The 24,911-nt window shown below is 40.1% G+C and overlaps 1 protein-coding gene across 2 annotated transcripts in view; it reads right to left on the minus strand.

The window, feature by feature from the left end:
- ZNF609 (zinc finger protein 609) overlaps window positions 1-24,911 on the minus strand; it is a 214,822-nt gene that overhangs the window by 178,038 nt on the left and 11,873 nt on the right. The window contains exon 2 of one of the 2 annotated variants that reach the window (XM_045447912.1): window positions 9,172-10,045. The exons of the other annotated variant lie outside the window; for it this stretch is intronic. Within the exon in view, the coding sequence (XP_045303868.1) occupies window positions 9,172-9,918 (747 nt within the window). The 5' untranslated portion in view covers window positions 9,919-10,045. The remainder of the gene's footprint in view (window positions 1-9,171; window positions 10,046-24,911) is intronic. 2 annotated transcript variants of the gene reach the window in all.

Genomic DNA, 24,911 nt, shown 5'->3' on the forward strand with positions numbered 1-24,911 from the left:
GATGGCTCAGTCAGTTGAGTGTCTGACTCTTGATCTCAGCTTAGCTCATGAACTCACGGTTTGTGGGATCGAGTCCCAAGTTGGGCTCTGCAGTGACAGTGCAGAGCCAGCATGGGATTCTCTCTCCCCCTCTCTCTCTGCTCCTCCCCTGCTTGTGTGTGCTCATTCTCTCTCTCTCTCTCTCTGGCTCTCAAAATAAATAAGTTAAAAAAAAAAGATAAATACTGTATGATTTCACTTATATGTGGAATCTAAACCAAACAAATAAACACTCAAACTCATAGATACAGAGAAAAGACTGATGGTTGCCTGAGGTAAGGGGTGAGGAGAGGGTGAAAAGGAGTTAAAATGAATAAGCTATGGAGATATAATTAATGTATGGCATGGTGACCATAGCTAGTAATACTGTACTGCAGGGGTGCCTGGGTGGCTCAGTCAGTTAAGCCTCTGATTTCGGTTCAGGTCTTGATCTCACAATTCATGGGTTTGAGCCCTGCATCTGGCTCTGTGCTGATAGCTCAGAGCCTGGAGCCTGCTTTAGATTATGTGTCTCCCTCTCTCTCTCTCTCAAAAATAAACACACAAAAAAATCAATAAAATAATACTGTATTGCATATGTAAAAGTAGTTAGTAGTATGTATCTTGAAAGTTCTCATTGCAAGAAAAAATTTTGTAAATATATGTAGTTATGGATGTTAACTAGACTTACTGTGGTGATCATTTTGCATCATATACAAATACTGAATATGTCATACACCTGAAACTAATAATGTTACATCATTTATAGCTTAAACTAAAAAGACCAAGAAAAAATTTAATGACCAGGTCTGGCTCATCTAAACACAATCTAGTATTGGCTACTATGGCTAAAATCCAATAGTCTAAAATTTAAAAATACTCCATTAGTGTATTTTTCAGGCACAGTCAAATTATACTCTCCCAATGGACAACATTTCAGGTTAAAAACTGACCTCTACCAAAAATCTAGGAACTGCCTTTTTATTTCCTGCAGCTAGTGACAAGTCTACAAAAAGAAGTATCTTAATCCTTATTCTTCTCCTGCCTGTTCAGACTACCTATAGTTCTAATTCCTTCAAAAGGCTGAAATCTGCACTTCTTATGGATTAAAAGAAGGAAAAAAACTTTCTAAACTAAAGCAATGTTACATTCATTTCAATCCTGAAAAAATGGTTCAGAAGGCCTGAGTATATATTAAAACAAAACAAAATAAAAACACAACTCTGATTTTAATGGGAAACAGCTAAGAGCCATGGTTCTACAACCTGAGATCAGCCCTGTACCAAAAGGAGTTCAACAAATGCTTCTAAACTAATCAAACAGTGTAACTCCAAACCTCAATGGCTCCAAATGCTCTTAATCAATCTCTCCTCAAGCCTTCCTCGAAATCAGGAGTTAGAATACAGGCGATCATCAACTCATTCCTTTCTAAAACCACCAGGGAGTTAATTCTTTAAAGTCACTAAAGATATCCTTGCATCTTAATTTCACAATGACCTTGCACCTCATACCTAGTAACAGTATCAGCAATAGTTAACATTTATTGAGTAGTTACTCAACGCTAGGCACTGTGCTGATTGCTTTTGTGCTTTATCTGATCTAATCTTCACAATAAGATCAGTACTATTATTCACTTCTATATTACAGAGGAGAAAAGATTGGAAAAGTTAAATATTTTAAATACCTCTACTGCTCTCAAAGTCCCAAACCCTTAGGTAATTCCTTCCAATTTGCTCCTCACTATTAAGAGGGGGGAAGGTGCTCTACAACAGCAGATCTCAAACTTTAGTATCATAGTCAAAGAAAGAGCTAATGTTGAAATACAAATTGCTGGGCCTCAACCCCAGGGTTTTTGATTTGGGAGATTGGAATGGGCTCTGATATTTGCATTTCTAACAAGTTGCCGGCTGCGCCTCAGCTGCTGGTACAGGGGACTACTGCTTTAGAAAGTAAAAGGAAGCAATCCCCTCTCACCTAAGCTATCACTTTCTCATGTGAAAACACTTCTCTACAGAGTACTTCTAACAAGAGAGACACTTAGGATTTAAAAAAACCTCCAAGGTCTGAAAGCTGAAATACTTCTTTTTTCCCCCCACTTCACAAAGGTTCTAATATCACCAATGACATTAAGGCAGTGGATATCCAGAAAAAGGAAAATTAAGAACAGAATGATTGTAAATTCTGCTCAAGAGCCTCTTACCATCCACATTTTACTTCTTCTGCCTAAAAGTATTTCCTTTGGGTATCCTAGGGCAAGAGAAACGCCAAAAGAAAAAGGAGGTGGACTGTTTTATAATACTAAAAAATCGAGGACAGCTTCTAAAAATGTAATAGAATTTTGCCCTATAAACAGAAAATCTCTAAATGCTATAAATTTCTTCTCTTTTTTGTCATACTATCCTCCATCTCAAAAGAGCTATTCCCCTTACCCAAGACTAACCCAAAGTCTATCCTTTCTTAGGGAGCTTCAACATTGATTATGTCAATGTCATCTAGGATGAATGACTTCAGGCATAGGATTTGTTAAAAATGTCTCCTCAGCCAGCCAGGGAAGCTTCTTACTTGGGTGGGTGCTGTCAACCATGACTAAACTGTACCAAGAGAAATATATTTTAAAACATTAATATGGCCTGGCACCTTCCTGATGTTAATCCTTCCAGGCCCATCCCAATGGCACAACTGGGAAATTAACTGAAGAGAAAAGCAATCTTCCCTTTGCTCTCTACTTTCAGATGCTCCTCTTCTACAGCTTTGCCATGCACAGCCTCATTCTATACATATACACAGAGATAGAACATGCGCGCGCACACACACAAATAACTCTCGGCAGGAACCAAAAATCAAAGCCTAACCCCACGGTTTTGAAGTGAGCAAGTCCAATTTCCTTCTTTGTAGCCCTTGACACATGCTGGCTGGGAGCCGTCTGGATTTTTTTCTGCCTTGTTCCTGCACCAGAAGGCTCTGCACTGCAGGTCAGGGGATGATAAGGAAATGAACAGTGTAATTTCCAAGGCCTCTGAACACGGCCCTGTCAGCAGCTCTGGAGGCGGGTTACTCAAGCATGGCTTGAAGAGTGAAAACCACAGAGAGGAGGGCTCAGACAGCCAGCAGTGGCAGGATCTCAGCTGTGTATGTTACTGCCACCTCCAGCCTGAAAGCCCAAGCCCTGCTGCCTCCCTGGATGAGCTCTGCTGGTAAAAGCTCTTATACCCAAATGGCAAAAATACAAGTTCACACTAGGGGAGGAAGATTAAGAACTAGGACTTAGATTTTCCATGCACTCTTGTGTAGAAACAAAAAGCATTTAGTGCTCTTCCAGCATACACAAGATCGCGCGTGCTGGCAAACCCACAATAACATCTATCCAAAAAACCCAATCCCACATCAGGGATATGGCCAGAAAGGAAACTCAATTTATATGAAATAATGAAATTCAACAGGCTACTTCAAGATCTTTTGAAGCCAATTTTTGGTCTCCCCCCTTCTCCAACCCCTACTATAAACACCAGGGGCTTTAGAACACAGCACCAGCATGAAAATTCCCCAACCTAGGCTTGGAACTTCTGAGCACAGTGCTCAAAATCTTAGCCAATATGTTTACCTATTTATACTGGGCTTCCTATACAGGTGGAATGTTATTGTATTTCAGCCCATTATTGCCTAGGGCATACTGAGACATTTTAACTTAAATCATGTTTTTTTCTTTTTCTAACATTTATGGAATGCTTCCTACGAATTCAGTATTTATTTCGGGGCTTCCTACTGAATGCTAATCACTGTTCAAAGTGTTTTATATGAATTAAGTAGTTTAATTTCACAACAACCCTATGAACTATTGTTTTCCTCATTTTGCAGAAGAAAAAAATGGAGGTAGAACAGTTAAGTAACTTGATTAAGAACACTCAGTTAATAAGTGGCAGAGCTGGGATACACACCAGGTAGTCTGGCTCCAGAGTTTATGTGAAATTTAAATTTAGAAAGAAGGCTGGTGTTTTAAGTCAAAAGTGGTGTCCAGGGGCGCCTGGGTGGCGCAGTCGGTTAAGCGTCCGACTTCAGCCAGGTCACGATCTCGCGGTCCGTGAGTTCGAGCCCCGCGTCGGGCTCTGGGCTGATGGCTCAGAGCCTGGAGCCTGTTTCCGATTCTGTGTCTCCCTCTCTCTCTGCCCCTCCCCCGTTCATGCTCTGTCTCTCTCTGTCCCAAAAATAAATAAACGTTGAAAAAAAAAAATTTAAAAAAAAAAAAAAAAAAGTGGTGTCCAATACCCCCCTTATAAAGAAAATTCACAATGGTTCTCAAGTATGTAACAATTATCTGGAGAGACCCTAAAACTTACTTAGCAGAACTGGGGTTGGGTCCACAAATCTGCATTTTTGACACTCAGGTGATGTGATACACATGGTTTTATGGGCCATATATTTAGGAACTCTACTGTAGATGGTAAACTGTAAGGTTCAAAGAGCAGGAATCTTCTGTTTATTCACTATATGTACCCAGCACCAAGCACAATACCTGGAATCTAAAATGCACTCAAAGTGTCAACTATTCTTCAATTAAAAATCTTTAAAATAAATAAAAATAAAATGCACTCGATTAATGTACCAAATGAATAATGGTATCCAACAGTATATCATGTCTTTTGAAAACAGTTAGTATCTACAATACATTTAAGGTCTCGCTATTAGTGATAGGTCCAAGAAGCACCAGGTTTTTTTTCTTTCTCACAATTGCAAATAATGAGGGAGCTGGCAATGCCTCAATGATTACAAGGGAAATTTGAATGCAATATTCCAGAACATAACACACACACACACACACACACACACACACACACACACACACACACACACACAACCAAGCTCAAAGTAGCAGCTTAAAAGTAACTTTCCCTCTTTAATATAGAATAGGATAGGTTCAACACCAGCTGAAATAGTTCTCTGCAAACATCATTATCATACCAAAGAAACTCACACTCAAGGATCCTTTGTTTACTGAGCCTCTACAATGTTAAAATCAATAGGAAAAACAATGAAAACAATTTCAAGAGTATCTGGAAATTTACACCCAATGTTTCTAAGGCAGTCTTTAGAGTGGGCAAACAGAGAAGCCCTCCTGACAGTTGAAAACTTTTAACAAACCCCTGAGTAACAATATGCCATAAGAACCTGGGCACCAAAAACCTGGTCTCTAGGCCGGGCTTTGTCACTGACTACCTGTGAGAGCCTAGGCATGTCATATGACCTCCCTGGTCTTAGGTTCTTCCATAAAATGAGGAGACTGGACAAGATAATTTCCCTGTGGGCCCTCCTTGAATTACAACACCCAGATGGAAAACAGAGCTACTGAAGAAAAAATAAATTAAGCTCAGGCTTTGTTGCATCTCTGTCCCACATAAATAGCAACTTGTTTTTAATTTTTTCCATGAAGAAAAATGCTGGAGGGCATTTGGCTTCAGGAGGAAAGGCTGACTGCTATGCCATCAATAGCTGAGATTGAACAGTTACAGCTAGTTGAAGGAGGAAGGCGTTAAGAGAGAAAGCCTTGGATCAGAAGGAATAAAAGAGACCTGACCTTGGTTGGGCAATGAGAGATTGCAACAGGAGAGAACTGAGCTGGAAGGCATAAACTAGGGCAGGAAAAACAAAACCAAGGGCAAAGGAAGATGCTCTTAGAACACAGGATGCAATAGCAAGCATGATCAGAGGGGGAAAGAGCAAAGAGAACACGCTTAATGGTTTTTTGGGGTTTTTTGTATCCTAAACTAAGGGGGTGGGGGGAGAGTGGCAATACATGTAACATTCTGAGAGTAGCAGAAGCTGAGACCCCAAACAAGGGGAAAGCACAATGCAGACTGTTCCTACCTTGCAAGATCAAAAACAGCAGCCAAAGAGCCCAGGGGAGCTTCTGGTTGCAAACCTATAGATCCCTTAGCCATTAGAGCCTACTGGTTACTTCATATGATTTGAAAAAAAGTCTCACCTTAAATTCCTGGTTTAAGCCCAGACTCTTTCACAAGAGTCTGTACTGCAGGACAGACTCAGCACAGATACATCACTGCCTTCTGTGGTTTATAAATTCTTTTCTTCTTGCCTGTCAGACTGGCAATGCAAGCACTAAGCTCCAAGCTTGGAACATTCAGGCAGGCACGCTTCCTCCTCCCTACCTCCCCTTCCATCCCTAACTTAACAATCTATCAATCAAACCAAAGGCAAGGGAACAGGCAAGAGCTGAAAGGCTCTTGTTTATTCCTCAACATTCCCTCCCCCATCTCTTCAGCTGGCAGGAAGTAGGAGCAGCAGTATTCAATAACAATTTAGGGCAGCAGCAGTCGCTAAGAGCCATTTCTGGTCTCTCCTAGAACTCTGGGAAACATCACAGAAAGCCCTGCCAGAGAAAGGTGTGGTGGAGCTGAAGTGGGATGCCATGAAGGGAAATCCACATCCTTGGCTGACAGGTAATTCCCTCAGCCATAACCTGAAATACCTACCTAGATGAGAAAGAAGGTCCTGAGGCAGATAATTTGAATACTCAAAGCTCCCTCATTAGCCAATGGGAGACATGTGACAATTCTATCCTATACCACAAACTCTATTTGTCTTCTGACACCAGTCAAGACACTTACCAAATTTTATGAGTTTTCTTTCTTCATGATAGTTCCCAGTTCAGAGTATATAATTCCTAGATTATGTCAAAACATGTTTTGCTGTTTTAGTTCTGTTGGTTGTCCCCACATAGAAGGAACATTCCAAACCAATGAAGCCATAGGCAAGCCCGTATCTCAGACAGAAAATCTTAAAAGAAGTTTTCACAGATTCAACTTACAAGCTATAGGAGTAATCATCAAACAATGAGCCCCTATTATGCCCTAAACCCTGGAGTCCTTGTTTCTCAAAAGCTTTTCTGCTTTAAGACTCCTAGCCTTCTTTCCCCTTCAGTCTTTCCCTCCTCCCATTCCAGAAACACTCTCTCTCTGCACAGTGTTTTTATCTCCTAGCAACTTCCAAACATTTATTTAAATAATTATTTCAACAATCAAAAGGCTTTGGAAAGGCACCCCCCAGAACCAAACTGTTCAGAACGGTTGAAGAACAGGGAAAGGAATTGAGAAACCAGGGTTTGGCTTACAGTAACATCAAACTGCACAGCAACTTTCTGCTTCTAAAAGTACTTCCCAGCAATTTTATCTTTCTTCCAAAAACCGAACCACAGTCTCTCTCCCTTTTCTCTCTCATTCCATTGCCCCATTTTCAGTCTCCTTGGGAGACAAGCCTTATATAGCACAGTTATATTATTAAAGGGCAAACCTCTCCGGCACCAAGGTGTTTTCTTAGCTGAATACATTGCATCTTTCAGCCCAATTATAATGTGAAGGGCAGCCACCCAACTGGTCCCTGGACATCTAAGAGAAAATAAGTTCCATTTGCTACTCTGTTGGAGACTACCATGGACATTTAGACTTAAAACTAACATGAAGCTCAGCATCATTAATCCTTTTACCTGTAGAGGACTACTGGGCCTACATGACTGTGACATGACTCAAAAGTTCTAAACCGAAAGGAAAATGAAGACCATTCTCAGAAGTGGCCACTTTTCAGCACAGGAAGAGCAATGATTATGAACATGGATATATGGCAAGAGTTTACTGCAGCCAGATGTAGGGAACAGTCTAATGGGCCTGGAACAGAAGCAAGAACTCCTGGTACTCCTAAGCCTCTTTAAAACAGTATTATCCATCTGCCCCCCAGAGAAAATGGTAAATCACAGCCCGCACAGGACGAGCCATGCCAGTACCCAGCTGGAACTTGACGCTTCTGAGGTGGACTATAGCATCTGTCACCTAAAAACAGGCAGCTTCTCTGGCAGCTGCCTCTGGTGAAATGGAATGAACCATTGTGTTATTAGTGGAAGAAAATTCACAGCCCTGTTACTAGGGAAGCCCAGATGTTGCTAAGAGCTACAGATGTGCCAGAGACAAAGACCAAAATACCTAAGGCAAAGAAAGCAAAAGCTACCACTGGAATCCAGGCACTGAGAGGACACCACCACACAAACATACACATCCAGCCTCTATTTATTAACACTTACATATGGAAATAGGTATTCCCTGTTGCAGCTGATGTAATTACAGAGAAACCAATTTATGCCGCATCTGCTGGGATCAGCTGAAAGCACAGGGTGAGCAAACACAAAGCAGAAAAATCAAGAGCCAGTGAAGAGTTCATCACCAAGCCAGCCGCTTTGCAGGAAATTGTAAGCTGCTGAAGTTTAAAGCAGCCTGAGCTGACCCCAGACTCACACCTACTCTGCTCCAGCCCTGCAAGCTCTATTTCCTGAGACATGAACTAAGATCATCTTCCCAGAGGAGGAAAGCCCCTCCTGGGGCTGTAAGCACCTGTCCTTCCAACTCAAGCAGAAGGTAAGGTATCATTACACTGTTTGGCAGCTATTAAACCACCTGGACACTTTGATTACCAATAGTTGAGGGAGATTCTTGGCCAAGAACCATACTCTTAGTGGCCAAAGAATCTCTTTCAAGGCCAAACATGCATAGTCACAACACCAACTCATAAGGCCTGATTAAGTACCTCTTAGTACAGTCAGTACTTCCTGCTCCCTTAGTTACCTTCCGCTTTGCTCTTTGGTAGACACCAATAGAACACCTGGTAGATACCATGCCATGAAACTTATTTAACCTTTTTTCTTCCAGAAACCCAGCAGCACCATCTATCCCATTAAGAACAGCTCTCCACTGAAAGCCTATCATCAGCTTAGTAAGTTCATCAATAATTCTAAAGATGAAATACCAGTCAAGATGAGAAAACCACATACAGGCTGATGATGGTCTCCAGCAACAAGTGTCTGAGGGTGATGGGACTAGGACAAGGTGGGAGTTTCTCCACTTGACTTAGAAGTCATACCAAATAGCTGCCCCCAGCAATAGATATTCTCCAAAGTGCCCAGGCCCGCTGTTAATGAATCTGTAGAGAATCCCCTAATTTGGAACAAAACCACATTATCATTACCAGCTGCTCTGACCTTGTAATTGGTCATTACCCACAAACTAATGAGCCTCCCACAGAGTGCACAAAGCATTTGGTGGTTAGTCCAGGGCAGTTCTGACTGGCAGTAGGCAGCCAGATCTGGCCACCTCTTACCTTTTCAGACTTGACTTTCTTTAGCGGGCGACACTCATTCTCCCCTTCCTCTGGCTCCGGTTTAGCTCCCAAAGGATTGAGCGCTGCCCCAGGCTCAATAGCTATACTCCCAAGTGGCTCCACAGCTCCTGTATCCACCCCTGCACTTCCATCATACTGACCACCCCGTCCTCCCAAGGGAACTGGCTGGAGGACCCCAGGATCCTTTTCTGAACAAGTCCCCACTCCTTCGCTTCTCTCCTTCTTGCTCTTAGATGAGCTGTTCTCCTTCTCCTTTTTGGAGCCGGCTACACTGCGGGATGCCTTAGCCGCCTTCTCTGAGCCCTTGGGAGCAATAGCAGCAACCAGGCTTCCTGCATTGGCACCATCTCCTGAGCGTCCCTGCACCTCTTTCTTGCTAGCTGCCCCCTCACTTGGAGTGAACAGGGAAGTCCCTGGAGTGGGCTTGCTAGTGTCTTTGCCACTCTTATTCCTTTTGGATTTTGATTTGCCTTCCTTCCCTTGAGGACCTGGCACTGGGGTCACAAACTTGATGTTGTCTGGCAGTGTGGCCACAGCATTGGGAGCCGGTATCCCCACCTCCTTTGAGCCTGACATTTCCAGTTTCTGCTGGTCCTTTTCCAGATCGGCGTCCAGGTCAATGATGAGATTCCCTACTCCAATGTCCCATTCATCCCCACTGTCGTATGTCTCAACCGGGTTTGCATCCACTCCTTTCCCTCCGGAGGCTCCACTGCTCAAGGACATCTTAGAGTCAACGTCCCACCTCAAGATTCAAGGCTCTTCCTTGCCCCCAGCTTTCCTATTTTCAGCTTCAGCTATGTTCTCAGACCTGCCACATTGGTCAGTACATGCCCAGTGGACAACATCATTGCTGGAAAAAGAAAATTTAAAGAGCTGTTAAAGGAAACAATACAGGCAAGGAGACAGCCTGAAATAAACTCCCACACAAAACAGACTGTTCCTAGGGGGCTATCACATCACAACGGACAAGACAAACAGGTTCAATTGTATTTCTAACCAAGTCACATTGAACCAGGGGAAAAGTTAATTCCCGCTCCATCTCCCTAGGGGAGAGTACAATATTTCCAATTGCCCAGAGATTCCGTGTTAAGTCTTAACTAGGAAACCTCTAGAGTTAGTTTCCCATTCCCCAGAGACTTCTTTCTACCACCACTGCCAGCTGGCAATCCTCCCTCAATCAATACAGGCCCTGGCACATAACAGATTCAAACTCTAGCACAACTTTACTCACACCCCCTTGGTCTTTGCTTCTTCTTGAATTATCAGAGACTCAGAATATGGACTTGCAAAGGCTGAATAAGCCCTCTATTAACAGGACCTGTCCTTACTAAACATAATATGGATTCCTTGTCATTTGACTTTTGGGGGGAAAACGTCTTATTATGATTAGGAGTGAAAGAAAAAAGCAAGCAGAACTAGGAAAAATACATTAGGATAGAAGACAAATATTGCAACCAGAGGAGACAATCCTCAGAGAGATGACTCAATCAACCCGCTTAATTTCAGTTAAATAAGCCTTACTGAACTCCAAATAGCATAATTCAGTATGGCCTTTCCCACTTTTCACTAAAATGTCTATGAAGACACACACGAAAAAATTTTACCCTGATTCAAACCCCTAACAGCAGAACGTGAAGTAACTCTTCACATTTTTATATAAGACTGGTGGCACTGTATTGATAAATACCAAAGGCTTACCACATGAAACAGGGATTGGCTAAAAAAAAAAAAAGGCGGGGAGGGTAGAGAAGTCAATTTATAACTCTCCACTCTCCTGACTCATGAGACCTGGAAAGTGTGCCAGCTAGAAAATCTAGAAGCCAACAGATACCATCCAGGTATTACTATGACAAAGAGTAAGAGTTCTGTTCTTGAAGGCAAAGCAAAATCCAACGGATAGCTTTCTACATCCATTTACAGAAGAAAGCTCCTAAGATGACAAAGAGCAAACCAGTGGTGGCACAATGAATCCTACAATGTGGATTTCCAACAGGTAAATGCTACAGATATGACAAAGAGACAAGACAAATTGTACTTTTTAACCTACTCTCTCAAGTATCAAAGAACCAGGGTGCAGTTACAAGAGAAGACGTCATCCCAGGAAAGCAGAGCTGTACCAAGTAAATGCCTCCTAACAACTCGGGTTGAAAAGAGAAAGGTATGCACATTAATCTGTCATTTAGCTGTAGATCTGAGAAGAAAATACATCCTTTACCCAAGTAGAGAGAGAGTTTAGTACCAACAGGAACAACCATTGCTGGCATCAAGTCTACACAGATCTTACTTCATAACAGGAAGAGCAAAATGAGGGTAGGAGTGGGAGGTGGGGTGGGGGAAGGCATGATGTAAGAACTATGAAAACATGACACCCACAAGGTAAAGGAAACATAATCCCTGAAGAGTAAGAAAAATGGTACCTCTGAAAACGTCTAGAATTCTAAAGAAATTTTTGTTAAAATGTTTGGAATTCTCAATACTATCTAAGAAATCTTGGCCTACAGTAAATACTAGTGTAGCACATCTTTGTTCATTCATTCAAAAAACTTGTATTTATTACCTTCTCTGTGCTAGTCTCTAAACTAGGTACTGGGGATACAACAGTGAATAAGTGAATAAGGCAGTGGAACATGGTACTGAAAATAATTCTATTCTGAGGGGCAGCAAGGATTTCTAGAAAAGGGAATGCCAACTGAATCTGCACTATAGTGGATTATTAAAGCATAGTTCTTTCCAGCATCATAATTTATTACCTCTGCAATCTTTGCAATTGTGGCTAGGCTTGGAGCATAACACATTCACATTTACTTATGGCTTACCCACTTTCCTCCAGAGCTCTACTATCATCAGTCTGTAATTCAGCCACTAAAACAACCCCATGTTTGTTTAACCCTGGAAAAACAAAACTTTCAGAAGACTTTCCTTTAAAAAAAACACAAAACACAACCTTCTTCTAGAAAACAGGACTGTGATGAGACAGACTCTAGGTAAAAGAATATAAAGTACATAAAAATGATAGTGCTCAGAGAGCTTGACAGTTCTCACTTTACTATACTGGCTGAGCTATCATATGGAGCAGGATAAATGAAGTATGTCAGTGAGGAAGAGATAGCATTAAGAAGAAAACAGGCAGAAATAAAAGGATATGAACTTAGACAAAAGGATACATTTTTTTAAAAAGAAAGATACAAAAAACAAAAAATGAACTTCCTATTAAAATTCATACAGAAATCAAAAAAGCACAGACCTGAAACTGGGAAATGATTTAGTAAACTACAAGAAAACCTGAGATATTTTTCTAGAACACAAAGGAAAAGGCAGCAAAAAGAAAATGAGAAAAATTGAGAGAGATATACCATTTAATAACACTGAAAAGAAAACTGAGGAGATTAGAACTGGGAGGAAAACCACCCATCAAGACATAATAAATGAATAGTGTTTTGAGCTGAAAAAGATCCTGCATGCAGATTGAAAATCAGCAAAATCAATTTCTCAGCAAAATCAATTTAAAAAGCCAAACTTGCACACATTCTGGCCAAATTCTCCCAATTATAAAGGACAAAAATTGGACCAAATTCAGACTGCTCTGCAATATTAAACGTTATAAAAGAATGAAAAAATCTACAGAATTTTGAAGAAAAAAGGTTGTTGGTCAAGTCTTACATGGAGTCAAGGTGTTTGTCATGTATAAATGTAATAGATTTTCAGTCATGTAAGAACACATGTATATGGGGGCGCCTGGGTGGCGCAGTCGGTTGAGCGTCCGACTTCAGCCAGGTCACGATCTCGCGGTCCGTGAGTTCGAGCCCCGCGTCAGGCTCTGGGCTGATGGCCAGAGCCTGGAGCCTGTTTCTGATTCTGTGTCTCCCTCTCTCTCTGCCCCTCCCCTGTTCATGCTCTGTCTCTCTCTGTCCCCCAAAAAATAAATAAAAGTTGAAAAAAAAAATTAAAAAAAAAAAAAAGAACACATGTACATGTATATCTATCTTGTTAAAAAAAAACCAAAAAACAAACTATCTAAAGCCCTAAAGTCAGTTCAGTAGCATGTATGTGAATAATTCTTGGAAACACAAATACCAATTAAATTTTGTAATCTGAAGAGTAAACTTGATATTAAAGACACTAAAAATTATTCCTGAGAAATATGAGGTATAATCAATGCCTATAATAACGCAGAACCTAAAGTTCAGCCTTAACACTAGTAAGGGAAGACACTTCCTCAAATTCCTCTTGCCCCAATTCCATATGTCCTGGCAAACTGTTTTGTTTTTTCTAGTAAGCAAGATATATTGCAATTTTTTTTTTAAATGTGCTGCTTCTCAAAAAAGAGCTGGAGATGAAAATTTGAACATCTGGTGGCCTGTGCTCATTTCCAGGTTCTATATCTTAAGTGATATTCATTAAATAGAAGGGTGTCCAGAAGAGTATAATGAAAGACCAAGAAACCATTTTTTGTAAGAGCAAAGTCTTATAAATTGGTATTCCTTAGTCTGGAAAGGAGAAAATGAGCGAGACAAGTTGGTAAGCTTCAAACTTACGATGGTTGCAATGCAGAAGAGAGAAACTTATCCTCTGATGCTGACAGTAGAAACAGGACCAGTGAGTAGAAGTTACAGAATGACAGATGTTTAACTGAGGAAGAAATTCAATAACCTGAGATTTCCAACAGTGGCCCACAATGCCATAATGAAGCCATATCTTTATCTCTGAAAGTACTCAGCAGAAAAAGCTTAATCCTCTGTCAACGAAATTACATAAAGAATTCCTCTATGTGTAGTAGAAAGTAGTCTGGACATGCCTAGAGCCTTTTTCAAATCTACAGTTCTATTAATATATCTATCAAAAAGTGCTTTCCCTACTACAAAATTACCCAGAATTTCTGAATAAAGAGGATGCAAACAAAACATATCCTAAGGACTGATTTTAGTAGTTTTAATGTTGTTTGGAGAGCCACTGTCCTATTTTTGAGAGTGTTGAGTTTTCATAAGTACTACTTTTACTCAGGTGACTTTTCAGAAAATCCAGTTTTCCAAACCCAGCAGGCTTCACAGTAACTTTGGTGGTACCTTTCCAAAGATACACTGTAAAATTGCCAAGGATTCTTTAATCAGCCTGGCTGCAACAGCCAAACCACTTCCCATCTGCTCCCTACAGCATCCCTGGCTTTAGACTGCTAATAATCAATTCTCTGGCAGGTCACTGCAGAGATGTTTAACCCCAGGAGGCAGGGCAACTAACATGCTTGCTGGAAATGAAAAGCACTGACCTCTTGCTTCCATGGCAGTTAAAGTGAAGAATCAGGAGAACCAATACCTTTACAGAGACCACAAGGCACTTTGAACTTGCAAGAGCTTCTGCACATATTTTCCTCTCTCCTCCTTCTGCCTAATTGTACTCCACTTCCTTATTTAGGACCACAGTTCACCAGACTCTGGAACTACTTGACAGTACCATTTATTCTTTGTTCCTGCACCTGATCGCCAACAACTCCTCTCTGTGCGAATATAGCTAAGGGACCAAGATAGGCCAGGACAATCACTCCCCATATCCTGTACCTATAACAACAGAAATTCAAATCCCACTTTCCTCTCTGGAATCCAATTCCTCTCTCAGACTCCCAGCCCACAGACTGGTTTGTAATCACATATTTCGGGTCATTAATTACTTTTTATTTATTTATTTTTCAGAGAGCGAGAGAGACAAGAGGAGGAAGACAGGGAATCTAAAGCGGGCTCTGTGCTGTCAGTGCAAAGCCTGATGTGGGGCTCAAACCCACGAACAGGGAGATCATGACCTGAGCTGAAGCTGGACGCTCAACCGACTGAGCCATCCAGGCGCCACTGTTAATTACTTTTGAAATACACATGCCACGGATCACACCACTCTCCTACCTCAGGAATGAACAAGGCCTCTCTTCAAGATGGCTAAGAATGAAAAAGAGTTTTCATGTGAGGTCTGTGTCCCTGCCCAGAGGACATAAGCAGCAAGTGACCCTAATGATGTCCAAACATAATAAGGACAATACTTCTCTTTCCACCCACAGAGAGCTCTGTATCCACCCTAGAGGACTATACGAAGACAGCATCTCTTTAACTGCCAACTACCCACAGATAATCTGGTTTAAGTAGCAAATCGTCCAATGATGTTCCACTGTAAATTTATCTGTCCTCTCCTCTTCTTATGGGTTTTAGATCAATCTTCTTATAGTCTTCGGCCTAAGTGACAGTTGTATATGAGTATATATAATCTGCTTGGGACCACAGAGGTCATACACATTTAAATGTGAGGGTGACCTGACTAGGTACTTCCCTCCAAAAGCTGTCAGGACAAAGGGAAAACAAAAACAAAAACAAAACGCTACATTCAATTTTACGAAGATAGCATGATGTAGAAAAAAGAGCTCTGAATTTAGAATCAAGATATGATTTCTGGGTCACCTGGCTCAGTCAGAAGAGCATGAAACTCTTGATCTCCAGGTTGTGAGTTCAAGCCCCAGGTTGGGGGTAGAGATTACTAAAAAATAAATAAACTTAAAAAAAAGAGAGATGTGATTTCTAGACTCAAATTTCCAATGATCCTAGCCAAGTTGCTTCATTAAATAATAATTTTTTTCATTTATAAAATAGAGGAAGTATCCATCATGGTTCTAAGCATATTATGAGCATACAAATTTGAAAAATATAAGACAACTCATATTTAAAAAAAAAAAACTCAAAAGTATAAAATGACCCACATACTCTTTTTTGTTTAGAAGAATTTTTCACAAGTTTATTTTGAGAGAGAGAAAGAGAGAGTGAGCACATAAACACACACAGGGAAGGGACAGAGAGAGAAGGAGAGAGAATCCCAAGCAGGCTCCACATTGTCAGTGCAGAGCCTGACACGGGGCTCAAACCCACGAACTGCAAGATCATGAACTAAGCCAAAATCAAGAGTCGGATGCTCAAATGACTAAACCACCCAGGTGCTCCCACCCACATATTCTTATATGGTTCTAGGAACTTAAAGAGGACTGTTTTACAATTATACCTTGTACAGAGTATCAGGGATTTTTACAAATTAAATTGCAGGTAGCACTGATCTCAATCTAAGTTCTGTGAAAGAAAATGGCAATCCTTTTTTCTTCCATGAACTCAGCAGTCCCAACTTTTTTTAGGATACTCCTACCTTCAGGTGTAGTTCAAAACCCTACACTATAGTGACAGACAGACTCACTCTATCTTCCTTAAAAAAGATCAGGTCATGATCTCACGGTTCGTGGGTTCAAGCCCCGCATGGGGCTCTGTGCTGAACACTTGCTCAGAGCCTGGAGCCTGCTTCAGATTCTGTGTCTTGTTCTCTCGCTCTGTCCCCCCCCCCGCCGACCCCCGGTTCATGCTCTGTCTCACTTTGTCTCTCAAAAATCAGTAAATGTAAAATTAAAAAAAATTTTTTTTAATCCCTCAGGGCCAAGGTACCCATCTTAAAGCTCAGTTTTAACATTCGGGCTATCTCTTTTATCACCTGTTCCAATCCACTAGATTGTTGACCCCACTGATAGGACAGGACTTCAAATCTAGATTGTGTGAGATTCATGGGTTTGATGCCCCAGGGAAGGGTCAATAAGCCAATGGGATACAAAAATGCTGCTAGAAGAAAACCATATTATACCATCTTCCCTGAATTCCACACGCTACCCTGAAATCACTTTGGGCTTAGCCAGCCTCAGATGAAGCTAATACAACATGTAAACCATCCTCAGTGACTCTGAGCTTACCCAGCTGGAAGAAGAGGCATCTCCCTCTCCACCTGCTACACTTCATAGGCACTCACTAATCAACTGAATTTCCACCTAGGGCTCTAACGAGAAACAATCAACTTTCCTTTGGGTCTCTCCCTTAATTTATTACATTAATTACTGTAACAAAGGAACTGTGTCATCTCCTCAAGTACCGTAGCTCTCAGCTTATATCTCCAATGGGGGATCAGATAAAGAACAGACTAACAGTGCCAATTTGAGAAGATGGATCCAATTCAACAGGGCTCATCTGACCATGTGTCACCTAAGGACAGAAGAGTAAAAGGTATAGCGTCTCAGTCCCTGAGTGTTTTTATGCTGCATCTCATGAATGGTTTTATGGTCCTCACAGGCTGCTATTCTCAGACAAAGATTATGAGGCTTGACCTGTTTCATCTCACATAAGCAAATGACACTTCCACCAAGACACAGCTATTCAACAGGGCTCAGGCTTAGAGCCTTGGTGCTTGTTGATACTGCTCTGTGCTAGCATACATCTTATAATAGGCTAAACTGTATACTGAACATGTAAATAATTCCATCACAACACTACAGGGATTCATTTAGTGGACCCAGTCCACAGAGAAAACCCTTACCAAGTGCTACGTGTAAGTAGACCAAGAAGCAAAGACCATTTAAAAAATAAAGCCTGACCATTCCCCTAATAATTGGAGGACTATATAGCCCTTTATAATTTAGTTCTAATCGCCAGAAATAAACTTTCTGTGCTAAAGAGAAAGAGGTCAAATTCTCACGGGAAAAAGTGAATAGTGGAGATAGCTAGGAATCAGATCTAAGAAATCAGCCCTGCACACAGAACCGCTGTGTGAAAACTTTTCTGTATCCCAATCATCTCATCTCTAAAATAGGTCATAATATGGGATGAGTTCATAGGCATGAGGGAAAGGAAATAACCCCAGTATTTTTCAGGAAATACAAGGAATTACCTTCACTTCTTATAGACCTCACCTCCCTTCCTAAATCTTACACAAGAACTACTATGCTATACTAACTCTAAAGAGCAAAGAAAACCTATCAAAAGGTAGCATCTACACTGTTAGCCATTGGGGGGGAGAGGGAAGTGGTGGAATCCACATGCACACCCTCAAGGCTATCTAAGCCAGGTCTATTCTACTTCTCCAGCCCTATCTCATAGTCACACTCTGTCTTCTGTACCACTCTCACCTTAGTGCCTTATAGCTTTTACCTGAAAGGCACTCCCTGTGCACGTCCTACCTCCCAATGTGTGTGATGATTTAATAATTGTTTTATCTACTAGACTGCAAGCACTCCAAGGGCAGGGGCTGTCTCTTGCTCACCATTGTATCCTAACAGCATTTGGTTCACAGTTGACCCTCAATTAAATATTTTGGTCAATAAATGAGGGAATGAACACTGCTTCCTCCTCAATAGGTGAGGTGCCCAGGCTGCCATTTCTCCTCTATTCTTCCTTCAGTTTCATTTGTCACTAGTTATAAACTGTCTCAATTATCTGACAGTCTTCAAATGTACTTGTACAGAGTATGAATTCCTCTCTCTAGGATAAAGGATGCAGGTTCATTAAGAGTCCAGAGGGGTTATCAACAGTCAAACTATTCAAAGAGCCCAAGTGTCCATCAACTGATGAATAAAGATGTGGTATATACATACAATGGAATATTATTCACTCATCAAAAAGGATGGAATCTTGCTATTTTGCGATGTGGAGCTAGAACGTATTATGCTAAGCAAAATAAGTCAATCAGAGAAAGACAAATACCATATGATTTCATTCATATGTGGAATTTAAGAACAAAAATAGATGGGGTACCTGAGTTGCTTAGTCAGTTGAGCATCTGACTCTTGGTTTCAGCTCATGATCTCATGGTTCATGGGACTGAACCCCACATTGGGCTCTGAGCTGACAGCACACAGCCTACTTGGGATTCTCTCTCTCCCTCCTTCTCTCAAAATAAATAAAATTTTAGGGGCACATGGGTGGCTCATTAGGTTGAATTCAACTCTTGATTTTGACTCAGGTTATGATCTCAACAGTGGGTGGGTTCAAGCCCTGCATCAGGCTCTGTACTGACAGTGTTCAGCCTGCTTGGGATTCTTCCTCTCCCCTCTCTCTCTGCCCCTACCCTGCTTGCTGTCTCTCTCAAATAAAAAAATAAACTTAAAAAATTAAAAAAAAAAAAAAAACTTAACAAAACAAAACCCATGAACATATGGGCCAGAGCAAGGGAGGGTGGAGAACAGAGAGAAACAAACCACAAGAGATTCTTAATGATAGAGGACAAACTTGCTTGACGGAATAAGATAGGTAGGAGATGGGCTAGATGGGTGATGGGTACTAAGGAAGGCACTTGTGATGAGCACTGAGTGTTGTATATAAGTCATGAATCACTGAATTCTACTCCAGAACCAATATTGCACTGTATGTTAACTAAATTTTAAATTAAAAAAAAAAAAAGAGAGACAGAGAAAGAGAGTCTAGGGGGATGGCTAGAAAACAAAAGTCTCCACATTTCTTAAAATACCTATGTGCTCCTGAGTATTCTCTTAACCTTCAAATAGTCTCATCCATACACAACACAGCTGCTTCCCAAAATAGGGCTGGTACACAGATCAGGTGTTCTGGACATAACCAACTCCTGAGAGTCCTCATTTATAAACTTAAATGTATGGTAAAATCTATCAGACTTAAACCACGAAGTTTTTACATTTTAAGCACTTATAAATCAAAGATGACAGAAGTCAGGAAAGTGGTCATGTCTGTGGGGGTGGTGGTTAATGGCTGGGAAGAAGCATGAAGGAATCTTGTGGGGCTGGAAATGTTCTCTATCTTGAACTAGATGGTGGTTATATGGCTGTACAAGTATGTAAAAACTGAGTTGTACACTTAAGATTAGTATACTTGATGCACTTTATTACATGCACATTATATTAAAAAAAAAAAAAAAGGAAAATAGTAAATATCCATGAACAAGAGAGCTGCATTAATGGATCATGTTCTTGGTCCTAAAGCAGCATTTCATGCAATCATGGTAAAAAAGAATCATGGCATTGGGGTGCCTGAGTGGTTCAACTGGTTAAACGTGCAACTCTTGATTTCAGCTCAGGTCATCAGCTCTTGGTTGGTGGGATAAAGCCCTGCTCAGGCTAAGTGCTGACCACATGAAGACTGCTTGGGATTCTCTCTCTCCTTCTTTCTCTGCCCCTTCCCTACTCCCTCTCTCTCTCAAAAATAAATAAATAAACATTAAAAAACAAAAGGAATCATGGTATCAATCTTCATAGGCTAGGACATTTAAGGGGAACAGTAAAGAAAAAAGAAAAAGGAAAAGAAAGGAAGAAGCTAATTAAGCATTATCCTATGTTTCACTATGTCTCACTATTGTGAGATTTACAGATCTGGTAAAGAATCTGAAAAAAAAATAGTGATACAAACCAAAATAAATAAGGTAGTTAATGATACTGAGATCCTAGAAAAGACAAAAATTATACAAAAAAAACATAATAGTATACTAAATGGCTCAATAGTAAACACTATGTACACAACACAATGAATAATGAATACTGATTTAACCAAAAATTGTGACCCAACTATACTAAGAGGATTTGAAGGAGAGAACAGTTGGAAAGTATATTATTATTTAGATACAGGAGTAAACCTAAGATAAAGACTAAAAAGTGTAAAGCTGTTGCCTGCTGGGAGTAAGACTTGGTGGTAGAAAGGTATAAAAAGTGAATTACTGATTTTCATTAAAAGACATAGTACTACTTGATTTTCAATATATAGTTCATGGAAAGGCAAAAACAAAAAAGTATATTATTAATCTGATTAAAAAACACATCCTGAAATAATTTTATAAAAAGGATATACTCCCCTAAAATCCCTGGGTTCACTTAATAGGTTATCATAAATGTATTAATCCAATAATTTATCAAAAATCTTATGGTAGGGGAGCCTGGGTAGCCCAGTCAGTTAAGTGTCTGACTCTTGATTTCGGTTCAGGTCATGACGTCACAGTTCATGAGTTCTGTCTCCCCCACTCTCTCTGCCCCTCTTCTCCTCACAAGCTCTCTCTCAACATAAATAAATGAATGGATGAGTATTTTTAAAAATCTTGTAGGAGACAGGAGGAGGGGCAGCAGAAGTGAGGCAGGTGTGGTTATAAAAGGGCAAAGTGAGGGACCTTTGTGTTGACAGAACTGTTTTGTATCTTGACTGTGGTAATAATAAAACTGCACAGAACTAAATATATACACTCATAAATGAGTACAACTAAAAGTGAAGAAATTTGAAGTGGGTGGATTGTATCAATGTCAATACCTGGTTGTGATATTGTACTATATAGTTTTGCAAAATACGACCATTGGGGAAACTCGGTAAAAGGGTACGAGGGATCCCTCTCTATTATTCTTACAACTGAAGTAGACTCTACAATTATCTCAAAATAAAAAGTTTAATTAAGAAATCATTGAAACAAAAAAATCAAACACAAAAACTTTCTTGACCTTGTTTTTATTTTTAATTTCTACTTTTAAGTATTTTATTTATTTACTGTTGATAAGAATACCCATAATTAAGCTAAATTTATTTCTGACTTGAAAGAGTGCTCTCTATCCAATACAGGATCTTAAGAACTGGTAAGTAAGTCTGTATGTTCTTCTCATCACTTGATAGGATTTGGTAATCTAGTGTTTTTAAAAGACGAAGTTTCTTTTGATATGTCTTGATTAAAGCTTTTACCACTTTTGGTCAACAGCTCTGGATATATTTCTTAGGGATAAGCAGAACAGACAGTTATCACAAACATAAACAAACCTTGGTTTTGCTGAGGGAAATTTATTTTTACTTTACTGAGTTCTGATTTTCTTCCTAAAGATGCCCACCATTTCCCTGGCAGCACACTGAGCTAGCTTTTCTAGGAACAGCTGACCAAGATTCCTAGTCTTCTTTGGGGCTACAAGTGCTAGCTTGAAGTTATTAACTCATGCTAAGAAAGTGGTCCAGACTTTCTACCTGTTCTTAAATGTAACACTTGTCTACATTAAAACTCATCTTCTATTTTTCATCCCCCCAACACACCCAAGATATTCCTGATGTTTATAATCTATACAATTTGGGAGTCCATCTGAAAGAGCTTAATGTCATGGGAAAATCTGAGTATGTCACTTATGTAAAACATTCATTAAAAGGTCAAATAAGATGAGTGTTATTGCTTCAACTCTTCTACCTAGAAGAACTCATCAGTATGGTTCCTGGATGTAATGTTATGAGGAACCAGCACAGTACAATGGAAAAAACAAAGCAAAACAAAACTAGGAAAGAGGCAGAAAAGCTCAATCCTACTCCTTACTCTCCCTTAGATGTGTAACCATCTCAGGCAAGTCACTGCACTTATTTGAGCCTCAGTTGTTTCACCTGTAAAAAGCTGAGATAATCAATATACCATACAAAGTGTAATACTCTCAGTAGAAACTGGGACTGCCCCCTAACAGTAAACTCCTTGATATTCCATAGCAAGATGAATCTTTACTTGAAACAGAACCAAAAAAACAACAACAAAAAACAAAATACTAAAAGTTGCCTCTTAATTAATAGTTGAAGTCAGGTTTGCGCCTACCTTACGAAAGCCCAGTTTTTAGAGCTTTTGAGGTTTAGAACTGCAGAGAAGGAACCATGGACCTATAAAAGTATTCACTGTCAGAAAGTCAGTTTGCTAATGCACAACAAAACATTTTCTCCCATTCCATAACTAAAGTTTTTAATTTTTTTTTTTTCAACGTTTATTTATTTATGGGACAGAGAGAGACAGAGCATGAACGGGGGAGGGGCAGAGAGAGAGGGAGACACAGAATCAGAAGCAGGCTCCAGGCTCTGAGCCATCAGCCCAGAGCCCGACGCGGGGCTCGAACTCACAGACCGCGAGATCGTGACCTGGCTGAAGTCGGACGGTTAACCGACTACGCCACCCAGGCGCCCCATAACTAAAGTTTTTAAATAGCCTTGGCCTAACTTTAACTAAAGTCTTTTCAAAGTAAACAACGTCCACTGGTAACAACTCTGTCCCCACACAACTGTTAATGATTTGTCATATGCGACTTATGTAAACTAACCTATTACCTTAGCCCCAATAAGTTATATGAATAGTACCAAGTCAACTCAATCTTTAATTTATAGTTTATCAATTTCCCAATATAGTTTTTAGTCTCTCCACCTCCAAAGCCTTCTTATGGACAAAATTACATTTGAACAATCTACACCAGTCCCTTAGCGTAGTAACCATGACACTTACAAATTGAAGTAATATATTTTCACTAAGAGATTCATATTTTATCCTTGAATTCTTTCTAAAATCTTGGGTAGATGCACTTGATCTAATCAAGTATACTGATTTGGTCAAGAAAAGCCTAGGGAGCTGGAAAAAAATGTGTTGGAAATACTAAATAAATGTTCACATTTTCTTTATATTTTTCTATACTTTTCATGCTTTGAAAAAGATTAATTCATGTTCTAATCAGAAAAAAAAAAAGTTAAGCATCTATCATCATCTGACCTAGAAACTTTAATCTGCTTGGGTGGAGGAGAAAAACAGAGTGGTAATTCTCTAATGTTTTCATCCCTGAATGGATCCTTCACACCATAATCAAGTACTCTTACCACTTTTCTAGCAGCCTTTCCATGTTTAACATGTCCTCTTAAAAAAATAAACAAACAGGAAACTTACCATTAGCTGTGCAAAGAGGCTTACTGAATTCATCTTTTTTTTTTTTTTTCTTTTACCTAATTTCTAAGTGGCATTCACCCATTATCACTTTGTGGGATTCTTTGGCCTTGATTGAAAATGTTTCTTATTTCTTCTCTCCACAGCCTCTAAGACTATGCCAAATCACCATCTGTTTTGTATGGTCCTTTTGATCCCTAGCTTTCTTTTAACGTGGACTTCTAATATAATGATTTTTAAGCATTTAAGCTGCCAGTGGGTTATTTGCTTTCTAAAATCTTTCTTTCTGGGGCGCCTGGGTGGCTCAGTCAGTTAAGCATCTGACTCTTGATTTTAGCTTAGGTCACGATCTCATGGTTCAGGAGTTCCAGCCTCACATTGGGCTCTGCGCAGTGTTGGAGCCTGCTTGGGATTTTCTCTCTCCCTCTCTCTGTCCCTTCCCTGCCCACACACTCTCTCTCAAAATAAACAAATAAACATTTAAAAATTTCAAAAAAGGAGAAAGCTTTAAGGGGTGCCTGGGTGGCTCAGTTAAGTATCCAACTTCGGCTCAGGTCATGGTCTTGTGGTTTGTGAGTTGGAGCCCCGTGTCTGGCTCTATGCTGACAGCTCAGAACCTGGAACCCGCTTCAGAGGCTGTGTCTCCCCCTCTCCCTGCCCCTCCCCCACTTGTACTCTGTGTCTCTCTCTTTCAAAAATAAAAAATAAATTTTAAAAATAAATAAAATCTTTCTACTTTTCTTAATGTACATACTTGATCATAGCTCAATTTAACACTGAATCCCCATGTGATAGATTTTGTTCTCCTCTCCCTGAAGAATGCTGAGCTTAATCAATATATGATTACTATTTTTTGTTTGGTTGAGAATTAGATGAGCCAACTTAATTTCCTGGCCTGGTAAAATGAGTGCACACAGTCCATCACAGGAGTGGTGCTCGGTACGCAAGGGCTAGTACAGTTAATTCTTGAGGTTTCTCAGTTGGCTGGGAGGAAAAGAGCCAAGATATGATTACTGTTAAATAGTGTTGACCTACAGAAACCTTTACCAATTCTTGTTTGTTCCTCAAAGTAACACACAGTTTCTTTCTTCGCTTTGTAGGTTCTAAAACTGCCAACTGAAGAAGTAGTTTCTCTACCTCAAAACCACATTTTGCATTTGCTCCCAATGAGGTATTTAATCAATCTATGTATAAATAAACTCCATTATTTTTATTATCTGGTCTAA

The sequence above is a fragment of the Leopardus geoffroyi genome, chromosome B3 (assembly GCF_018350155.1).
Source record: "Leopardus geoffroyi isolate Oge1 chromosome B3, O.geoffroyi_Oge1_pat1.0, whole genome shotgun sequence".
Lineage (NCBI taxonomy): Eukaryota > Metazoa > Chordata > Mammalia > Carnivora > Felidae > Leopardus > Leopardus geoffroyi.